This window comes from Geospiza fortis, unplaced genomic scaffold, assembly GCF_000277835.1.
Source record: "Geospiza fortis unplaced genomic scaffold, GeoFor_1.0 scaffold7, whole genome shotgun sequence".
In the NCBI taxonomy this organism is placed as follows: domain Eukaryota; kingdom Metazoa; phylum Chordata; class Aves; order Passeriformes; family Thraupidae; genus Geospiza; species Geospiza fortis.
The window spans coordinates 1,800,422-1,811,884 of record NW_005054344.1 but is presented as its reverse complement, the minus strand read 5'-3'; the positions used below and the strand labels follow the sequence as shown (position 1 = coordinate 1,811,884).

Below are 11,463 nucleotides of genomic sequence, written 5' to 3'. Positions count from 1 at the left end.
GACTCCCCATGCACATCTCACTCCTTCCTCCAAAGGCCACTCTGTTAAAACTGAGACGAGTGAAGGTACAGGTACACAAGGATTTGGTCAATGGATCTAAGTCAGCGAGTGTGGGAGGAAGTTAATTTTTTGCAGTGAAAGTTGATACCATCTCAGTATTTTGTAGAGATTGAGATGTGTCATTGTGGTAAGGTAGCTCAAAATATGCCAGGTGTGTTAGCCCAACAGAAGGTTCAGGTAGAATCATGACTAACTCAGAGATGCTTGTGAGGGACAGCACTGAACAAGACAACTCTGCGAACTCTAAGCTAAGCAGCTGGGTTTGCACCAAGGATGTGAAGATATCAGGGTTTGATTTCAACATCCACCACAAGGCCTTTGGCAAATCTATCTGGAAACACAGACAACACCCAGGAACAATGGTCAGTGTGTGGTAGCTTAATCAAATTCCTACAAAAATGCTGCAGACATCAAACTACCCTTGTCATTCTCAACAATGGCAATCTACAGTTTCTAATCTTGTGTATTTTTTTAAGGATGAAAATAAAACAACAAATGAACCACAGAAAGCAGAAGCCAATAATAAAGCAGAGCCTAAACCAAAGCAACAAGGTCAGTAATTTACGAGTTTTCAAAGATTATCTGGACATGGTATATGTATTCTCTATAGGATTGTAAATGAAACTGTTGTTCTCCTAGTGCTCTGGCAGGAGCTCTTATTTTTTTCTTTGTGAAAGAAATTAAGATCTCAAAATTGTCGGAATTGTCAGTGACCCCAGGCCAATGATTTGTGGCAAATATAGGAACAGTATCCAACAATAACAAAAGGCAACAAGCTTTCAAGCACACAGTGCCTTCATGAGTTGCCCCCTCTGATCAGCTAGTCTAGGAAGCTCTATGTGCTCTTACTGCAATTTGGCTCCTTAGAAATCTTAAAATAAAGGTATTTAGTGGCTTAAGAAAAACAAAGTATATTTTTAATGTCTCTTTTACTCACTCTTCTCACCAGAAGAGATACCAGAACAGATAAGAGGTACAAGAAAAAATAAGACAGAATTTTCAGAATTTTAACAATCTGACATTCGAATATTTCACTGAACAGCCATTCCAAACTTAAAAAAAAAAAAAAAAGCAAGGAAAAAAAAAGCAATGCTGTTAGAAACATTTGCCATCCCCATTCAGAAGTTATTCAGAACTGGTACCCAGGAACATAGAACTCAGGGCAGTAAAACAAGGTAATTTTCTGCCTAAGCAGACAGTTTCTGGAGACAGAGACCACTGGCCATGGATATCCTGCCCTCCTCTTCCCCAACCTCCACTCCAGTAGCCAAGCCTGTTTTGTGCATACCAGAGCCTGAATGACTGCTTACACCTGCTACCAAAATAAAGGCTCAGGGTGGGTGAAGCACCAACTACTGCTGGGCCACATCCCCTCCTCCCTCCCTCACAGCATGAGTGGTGCAGCCCTTTCCTTTTCCATCCTCCACTTCTGGAGAAAAACAGAGTCCAGTCTTCCTGTCACCTCATGCTTTCCCTTTAGGAGAGCAGTTCATGTTCACTTCACTGAAGCAGCAAAGCAAAGACTGAGGGATCTCCAGTTTTCTGTGATAAAAATAACTAAGAGTGAAGCAACTGGAAAAAGATTATAAGGAAACATTCATAAACCTGTCTTGTGTTTGTGTAATCATAGCAAGTGTCACAATTTGTTTCCTCATGTAATGAAACTTTAAACAAATTCTATTTAATGCAACTGTCTTGTTATATAATGGCTGTAGCATGAAATTAAGAGAAAAAAAATCTGACCTGAATTAACTGTAGCAGCAATAGAAAAAAAAAAAATTTGATATTTGGCTTTTTAGCAACACTAAGTCACAGATACTACCCCATGACAGAATGGAGTATCAGTACAGAAATTCGTTTCTATTAAAAACTTAATCTTATTTTTCAGATAAATATAAATCATTAAGATATATTTCAACATAATAAACTACTTTTTTTTCCTTCTAAAATGTAAATGGTTGTATAGTAGCAACTACACCATTAGTTACTTCAAGAAATTATAATAACACAGTATTATTTATAGGTCCATGTATTTTGGGAGTATTTTTAAATCTATCCTTTTTTGGAAGGTACTTCAAGTCTCATTTTCAAACAGCTGCAACAAGACATGAAGAGTATTTATGAGTTAGATAGACAATGGCTATAAAAGCCAGAAAATTTACAGGGACCACACCTCAGAAGAAGCTTATGATTTTCACCAGCCTGAATGCAAGTCCCTATTTTCTGAGCCAAATAAGGAACTTCAATATCTCTGGACAAAAAAATGGAAACTAGTTTAAAGCAGTTCACAGGAGGGTCCAGATAAACTTCTGCAAAATTTTGTGAACTTTGTGTCAGGCTCAAAATTGTGTGATTATCTTCTGGAAAAAGAAAATTAGAATTTGTGTGGGTAAGCACAGGATGAGAGACTAGAGAAAGCATTTTATGCTGTAAATATACATATAAATTTGGAGTACAGCCAGAGCTCAAACAACATTAGTTAAGGAAGATCAGCTAAATAGAGAACTTCAAATGTGTTAGAGAAAAGCCTTTCCAAGGCCTCTTGTTACTTTCTCTGGTATAATCAAAATAAAATAGACCAGAAAAACCCATAATCATAGTATCAGTTTGCAATTCCATGGCGCTAAACACAAACCAACAGACTGAGTAGAGCTTATCTTCACCCCCTTCTTTCGCATCCCCAAAACCAGCCATCACCTTTTTCCTTTCTCTATGTACTTCACAAAGCAGCACAATATTTCCAGTACACATGAGAATCCAACAGGAGGTACCATTGGAGCCTGCTTGATTAAAACCTGGCCACTTAGGTCAGCCAGGAACCCCTGGTACTTTTGGCTTCTTGGCTACTCATTGCCCTATCTCTGCCTCCTCAGTTGCCCTCTCTATCACTAACTTGCTTTGTGATTAATTCTCTGCATAATTACTTCACTCTGTAATTAATTCTGTGTGCTTAGCCAGTTTGTTCCATAATGGGTTCATTTTTTTAATTCATTCCCTGCAATTTTTGTGTACTTAACAAGGTGTGATTCACCTAATTACAGGTTCTCCGTGACATTGAATCCAATTGCTATCATTTCTTTGCATATTTATCATGTCCCATAATTGACTGGCTATACAAATGCTTCCCTTGTTTTACCCACTGTTGTTCAATAGCTCTGTTGGTGCTCTCTTTAGAAGGACATATCCAGCCTCCACCTGCCAGCTGCTGATGCATTATCATTCTCTGTTTTATAATTTATTTAATTCTCCTGACATATAATTCCAGTTTGATTCTTTTCAACTACATTTTAGTATTCCTCTGAAGTCTGTCCTCATCTTTACATTTTTCCCTTACTAGAAACTTGACTGTTTCCAATATTTTGGGTTTTGATCTTCTACTAAATCAACAAGTGGGGATGCCAGCCGGTCAGGGAGAGAGAAACGGCAATCGTTTCTCACCATGGCTTGTGAGGATTTTTAGGGAATTGTAGGAATGTGATAAACTTGTTAGTATAAATAATCTACAGGTGGTGTTTTCACACCTTGTTTTTCTATTCTTCTCAAGGACTGTTTGTGAGAAAAATGTTTTTTATTAACTAGCCAATCAAGTGGAATGTATCATATCACTCTATAAAAACCAAAGAATCTTTTGTAATAAACCCTTCTTTTCTCCTCTTGCTTTGGGCCTCTCATCTGTTCTTGTGTCATTCTTGGCTCAAGGGTGACGAACAAGTGTCTCAAAGATGTTTTCCAAAGTCACAGTCACATTTATTTAGCTTTTACTAAAGTGCATATTGGCATTGCTTTGTTCTTGGTAGGACTTGAGTGAGAAAGCTAAAGTAAAACTACCATAGGTATTTCTATACATGCTGGAATTGCGCTTCTACTCCCTTCTGAGAGATTACCATGTTAACGTTCAGTGACATTTAGTATATTCAGAGCCTAGATGCTTTGAAAAGTATCTCAAGTAAGAACAGCACCACAGAGGAAGGGCTGCTCAAAAGGAACTTCACTCTAGACTCCCTCTTCTGTTCAGGTACTTGAGGAGCTGTCACTTTTCCACTAAGAAAACAACTAAAAGCAGAAGCTGTTGGTAGCTGTCCCCTCTGACATATTAGCCTATCTGTTATACCTTGCCTCTTTCATAATAAGAGGATTCAAACTCATATCTCCCCCACTCTTGTAGAGCTGCCTAACTACCTGTGTAAAACCTAGGCTAGAGAGGAGTGGGAGGAAGTTTCATGTTCCTCCTAACCTCTGGGCCATCGGGCAGAAAAGAAAGCAAAACCCTATGGAATCTGAGAAATTAGAATGAAGCATGTAACTGACCTACACATGGGTTACCATGCAGGAAGAATGAAGGACTTTTATTTCAGTATATATTTATATTACAATTGTTGAATATTTTAAAAAAAGGGGATAAAAAACCCCTCCCAACATATATTTGACCCTATCGCAAATAAATAAGGCCCAGAGCCAAGAGGAGAGGCTTGATCACTAGCTGTTATACAGAATATGGTTGCTCTCCCTTCCTGGAGAAGAAATAAAGCAGATGTATTTATTGAGTGTACCATAATCCTATGCTGTAAAACCTTGGCTGGTTCTGGTTAATTAGGTACCAGCTAACTCTGCATGGACTACAACTGAGTTAAAACTCTGAGAAGGGTGATTTGAATTAAAGGTGAAATTTTGCTAAAACCTTTGTTTGGCTTGTTGTGAATTTGACTCTTAAATTGCCCTTAAGCAGCAAGACAAGACCTGTCCCTTAACAACAGGAAATCCAGACTTAAAGAAGGGATTTTTATTTCAAAAAATACAAATGAAGTATGTCATTTTATAAGCTGCAGCCCAATAGACTAAACCTGCCAATCCAAAGAGACTTTGAAATAATCTTATTCCTTGTCACCTTATCCTTTATGCTCATCACTGGCACTCAGAAAACAGGCAGCTATTATTTCCATAAAATAATATAAAAAATAAAAAATTTTTTCAAAGATTACCAAGGACTTGAATATGTTTAATCAGATTTAATCACTCCTGCTAATGTGAAGTCTTTTAACTCCTCTCAGATCTTCATTTTTCACCTGAGTGACATGTCTAAATGTTAGGAAAACAAACTCAACTTCTTCATACAATCTTTCTTTCACAGAAAATAAATTTAAATAATACTTTTGTTAGCCACTGAAGTTGAGTGTTAAGATGGACCTACTTACTGATTCTTTATTTCACCCCTGCTGATTTCTAAACTTTTTTTCCCTGCACATAGAATAAGTTCAAGAAACATTGCTTCAAGAAATGCCATGCTTGCAGCACCATTTCACTGCTCTAATTGTTCATATCAGAAGAAGAAGTTTATAAAGATGTGCATTTTTTAATGTCAGAGCTGAAGCCTTTTCTCTCCTTCATCCATAGGTTTTCTGTGTTTTTATTTTTTCTTGAGATCTTTGTGACCTGTAGCCATTTTTAGATCTTTTGGATAGCTCAAGAACACCTCTGTGAGGCAAGGACAATCAGGCAAATGACTAACTATGTCACAAGCATTACATGTAGTTTGTAGACTGGTTCTCTTGTTCCTATTCCATTGCTCCAAATGCCAAGTTAGTCTTTACTCCAGCTATTCAAGAGAACCTGCTCTCTATGCTGCTTTGCAGGCAATACCACTTAAAAGCCAATCTGAGATTTCTAACATATTTTGAAATGTCTAACACTTTGCAAAAAAGAGGAAATGTCAAAAAAAATCACTGATTTTAAGTGCTTAAAATTATGTTTCTAAGGCAGATAATACGTCACTGCTAAAAAGAAGAGATTACTCAAACATTAGTCACTCTGCCTCCTCCTAGCAGACTCTAATCATGTCTTTATACACCTTTTCCTGTTTCAAACAATGCTGTCTACCCTCAAGGTCCATGAACCATTAAAATTGGCACCATTGATTGTATATTAAATTAATTTTATTAAATTAATGTTATCATACAGGCACGTTGCAGTTTAACCCCAGTGAGCAACCAAGCCCCACAAAGCCTCTTACTAACTCTCTGACCAGCAGAACTGGGGAGAGAATCAGAAGGATAAAAGCTAGAAAACTTGTGGGTTGAGATATTTTATCAGTTTATTAGGGAAGGCAAAAGCCATGCACACAGGCAAAGCAAAATAAGGAATTATTCAATTCCCATTGAGAGCCATCTCCAGGAAAGCAGGGTTCCAGTCGTGTGCAGCATGACTGGGAAGTTAGTTACTTGGGAAGTTAGATACAATCACTCCCAACTTCCTTCCTACTTCTTTCTCCTAGTTTATATACTAAGCATGGACAGTGTCATATGGCCTGGAATATCTCTTTGGTCAGTTAGGATCAGCTGTTCCACCTATGTCTTTCACAGGCTTCCATGCATCCCCAGTCTCCTCACCACTGTGTAAGCCCTGCCTAGAAATAACAAAAACATCTCTGTATTATCAGCCCTGTGTTCAGCCCAGATCCAGCACCAGCCACTGGTGAAAATTAACTCTACCCCAGCTGAAACCAGCACAGAGCACAAACATCAAGCTACAAAAAGTTTGCAAGTAACCACCAAATATATATTCAACAGAAGAAATCTAAAGTATTCCTTTTTCTTTGTCTTTTTGTCTACCATGACTAATTCTCTTCTGTGTTTCTGCCAAGTATTGGAAAAGAGTCAAGATAGTTCAGACCAATCAGATCTGCAGGATTATTTTTCATTACTGACAGAACAAAAAAGAGCAACATTAAATGTTCTTTGAATCAAAATTGCTTACACTAATCCTGGTAATAAACATCAGAAATGAGTGGTAACATATACAACTGTATTACATACATAGCAGCTCAACTATAATTAGTACTACACTATCATTATGCAATCATATAGTAGTTTTTAAGCAACAGTGTATTTTAAAATTAATAGATTTTTGTAAAAGTCACTAAGAAGTTAAAAGTAGAAGGAAGTATTTGACCATATATATTTAATTAATATGAAATAGGCATTATGTGTGGGTGTTCTGATGGAAATATGGCTTCCACAGACGAAAAAGAAGATAAAAGTGAATCACTGTTTTGTGAATCACCCTATAAAACAATGTATTGTGGATTCAAAATATAATAAGATTATGTCAGTTGATGATTAAGTTGAACTAAAATGTGCTTTTGAGCAGATAAAAGAAGAAGCTGAGGAAACTCTTGCTTTTTGCATTAGTAACTGCTAGCCATGACAAGTTCTGCATTTATGTATATCCAACCAGTAGAGATGGGAGGGGAAGCATAGAAGTGATGCTGGTCAGACTGCTAGTGCAAGACAGTGGAGCTGGCTGGGAATTCTAGCAAATAAATTCTTCCCTTCCTGAACTATAGCAAAGCAAAAGCACTTTTTCTGTTCTGTACTCAAACTGCTACTATCCAGCTGCTGACCTTTATTTGTATCTTAATACCTAAAAACTTACCTAAGAGAGGTAAACAAATAGGTTTTATAAATTGCATCTTGTTCCTTGCTCCTTGGGTCCTAGGCAGATCACTGGTATGATGAGGTTTCGGTGGGCTTATAAATTTAATCAGATTTATTTGGAGGGATTCCAATAAACAGTGTTTTTTCCACAAAGTGATACTTCCACAACTGTCACTTTCCTCTTCCATCTTAAAATAGAACCAGCAATATTTATCCTAATACAGCTTTAAAATACATTATCCTTACAGGAAGGCCAAATATTTAGAATCTGTAGACACCAGTGGGCTTCATTCCTCAACTCCCACCACTAATGCATTGGGAACTTCATCCACCTGTATGCCAGCACAATGGGAATGCAAATAATTCAGAAAAACTCAAACCCATTATTTTGTTGAGTCAGCATGGATCTGTAGGTTTTCAAAAATTGCATTCATTGTTGATGCCTTGGTAAGATTCTGCCTTTTTTCTCACTCATGATTTCACTACCATGGCCAAAGTTATACAAAGCTGTCCTGCAAACCTGCCACCTACCTGCTGGATCATTATCTATTCTGGAAACCAACAGCTGTAGTCTAATTTTTCCTTAAAATGACTACCACACTGTTATTAAGGGCATTCCTTTGGGCCTGGTTTCAAGAGTTAGAAGACTAGAAGCTAGATTCAAGAAGTGAAGAGCAACAGGTTTATTTTTTTTAATATGTGACTATGCAGACAGCCCTTTCAATTTCACACAGAAAGGAAAAATTAAAAATTGACACACAGCTATTAATGCTGCTAGGCCCTGACATTCTAATATTAATGCAAATAAGCCCTGCTAGAAATTTATTAATCTCTGTATGTAAAAATTTGGAATATTCATGGGATTTCAAGGCTTTCCTTCAGTCTGAATGCAATCAGCATTTAATGGTCAGTGTGGGTTCAGACGTCAGACTGAATACCTTGAGAATATCTATCAAGCTTAGAAGTTGTTATCCTCTGCACAGGAGTGTTTCTGTGCAAGCACCATATATTTTTACTTTGTGCTTTTTTCTTCTCATACATATTGTCATTCCAAAGATGGATTGTCTTATTCAGGAGCCTGTTCCACTAAACAGTGTAACTACACTGGCATTTTGTGTCAATGAAGAATGCTCTTCTAAAAAAGCCCTCTTGATTGTCCCCTGATTTCCTCTTTTTTTTTCACCCCAGAAAACCCCCAAACCCTTTAGGACCTCATAACTGGATTCCTTTAGAATAAAACCAAACCAGAAGAATAAGTCCACAATTCAAACTATTTTATTCAAGCTGTTTATTGTCACTAATTTCAGTGGATCACAGTACACCTAATTTGAAATTTATCTGCCAGATATGCCAGATATTTATGACTGACAGATATAAATCCAATGCCATTCTTTCAGCACCATTTCACTGCTCTAATTGTTCATATCAGATTGTAGACTATAGATACAGCTAGGAGTAACTACTATTACAAAAAAAATTCCCAAAGTGAGGTGATTACAGAAATGTTGAGATTAGCTTTGCTGTCACTCTTGATTGAGTACTTGGCTTTTTGGATTGTGGAGCCAAGGCAGGGAGAACTGGGATACTACAAACCATGAATTCAAAAGACAGCAGAAGCTGCAACAAGTGCTGGAATTTTTTACTTCTTTTAAAGGAATAAGTCTCTAAATATGGAGTTTAACTATCAGAAAAGTAACTTTAGCGTATCCATGTAAAATATTCAAAATTTAATTTTCTTTGAGCTGTCTCAAACTTAAAATACAGCACATACAACAGTCTCCTGATCTATTTGTTGCCATGTTTTGCTGCCAAGCTTTTGCTCTATCATTATATTACTTTAAGTATTTGTGAAGGCTGAGCTTGTTACTCCATTATGCAAAGTGTCAGACTGATGAGAGCTATCAGATTATTTTTCGACATGGAAGTTTAAAAAAAGATATGGGACGAGTTATAAGAAAGCATCACTTAAGGCCACTCAAATGGCAAGAGACCATGTCATTTGCTTAAAACTCTACAGACTTCCTACTTAGATGACTTCAAAAAAGTTACTAGTAACAGAAATGAAGAAATAGACTAGACAAAATACATCCTTAATGATATATTTCAATCATAATTTACTCAGCAATGAACAGTACTGTCATGGCAGCTGAAGCAACATCTTTGATGCAGCACAAACACTGAAGCATAGATAATTTTATTAGCATTTCTATTCATAAGAAAATTAACTACTCTTCACTTTTTTCCTGTATTCACAAGGCATTTCTGGACAGATCTAGCTGTCCTCTACCTTGCTGCATCACTTCTTGTCCCTCATAAATACAGAAGAGCTCTGAATTGACCATTGTTGAGCTGGCTACTGATGAATCTATCTAAAAACCACAAGTAAATTACATATTCTAAAAGGTGACCTTATCATAAACATGAAGTTACAGTTAGCACTGAAACAGATTTATGCAGGATACTGTTCAGAGGTCAAGTCCCAGAAGTTGTGTCTTTTAGTGCTTATCTACTGAAGAAATAATGTCAGACAGACTGTGATTCCTTCAAAATTATTACTATAATTATTTAAAAATTCATTTTTAAAAATTAAAACCTTTTTTTCTAGATACAGAACCAGCAAAAGCACCTGAGCCTTCAAAACCTGAAAACTCAACTGAACCAGCTAAGACAACTCAACAGGAAGAGCATGAACTCAAAAATGGGAAAGAAGATGCTAAGTGAGTAAATGTAATTTAAAAATTTGAAGATTCTACCTGGCATCCTGACTTAACATTTCTGTGTGCCATATATCCATTCTTTAAAAGTCCATCCTGTAAGGATCTGAAGAGCTTTATTTCAATTTCTAGGTAGCATATATATGACGCATTCATTTATTATGTGATTTTGATAGTTTGTTATGTACATCATCCTAAATTGCAGGAATGAGGAAAAGGATTTTCTCAATTACAGTTACATGCAAATTTTAGCAGTGCTGCTGCTTAATTATTACTATATCTTAGCAAAGAAGAAAGTCCCAGAATGCTGCCCTGAATACCTGGAATGTTTATCACATCATTTCAACTTGAAATTTTTACCCTGCACATTTTTTTCTGGAGCTATGCCATTAAATCAGCCTTAGTCTCCACAATCAGAAGATTAGTACTATCTCTTGCTGGGAAGAGACAAACAAATGAAAGAGTAGTATTCCTTCAGGGGAGGATCTAGGGTCATTCAATCTTTGTAAAAAGCTGAGGTGACTGTTTTGTGAAAATAAAAATAAATATGAAGTCTAGAAAACAATAAGCTTTGAATAGTTTGTCGTCATTTCAGAAGCAGAGATTCATAGATCCATGGAATCATAGAATTCCTTGGGCTGGTAGGGACTTTTAAAGGTCATCAAGTCCAACCCCTATGTAATAAGCAGGGACAGCTATAAGTGGCTCAGGTTGCTCAAAGCCCCATCCCAGCTGGCCTTGCATGTTTCCAGGGATGGGTCATCCACCACCTCTACCTAACAGGTACCAGTGTTCCACCAGTCATGCTGCAAAAAAATTCTTCTTTATATCTAATCTAAATCTGCCTTCTCTATGTTTAAAAATGTTAAATCTTGTAATGTTACAACCCCTCCTAAAATGTTTGCCTACATCTTTCTTACAGGCCCCTTTCAAATACTAAAAGGCTACCAATAAGGTCCCCCTGAAGCTTTTTCTTCCCCAGGCTGACAAACCTCAACTCTCTTAGCCTTTCCTCTTAGGAAAAGTGCCCCAGACTTCTGATCATATTTTGGCTCTCCTTTAGTCCTGCAGATTACACCACCCAGCTTGGTGTCATCTGCAAACTTGCTGAATGTGCCCTTGAAGACACTCTCTGTGTCACTATGGAAAATAAAGGTCTTGATAAAACAGCTCAGGCTGGGAGGCTTCTCCAGAAGGAGTGAGGTCCAAACTCATGCTGAAAATATTTAGAGGTTAGACCCAACTCCCAGGTCAGATCA

At 37.1% G+C, this 11,463-nt stretch overlaps 1 protein-coding gene across 1 annotated transcript in view; it reads left to right on the top strand.

Moving 5' to 3' along the window:
- Positions 1-245: 245 nt before the first annotated feature.
- Positions 246-11,463, top strand: part of CNGB3 (cyclic nucleotide gated channel subunit beta 3) — a 58,395-nt gene continuing 47,177 nt past the window's right edge. Inside the window, exons 1-3 of the mRNA XM_031058503.1 lie at positions 246-422; positions 537-612; positions 10,096-10,207. Of these exons, the coding sequence (XP_030914363.1) occupies positions 246-422; positions 537-612; positions 10,096-10,207 (365 nt within the window). The remainder of the gene's footprint in view (positions 423-536; positions 613-10,095; positions 10,208-11,463) is intronic.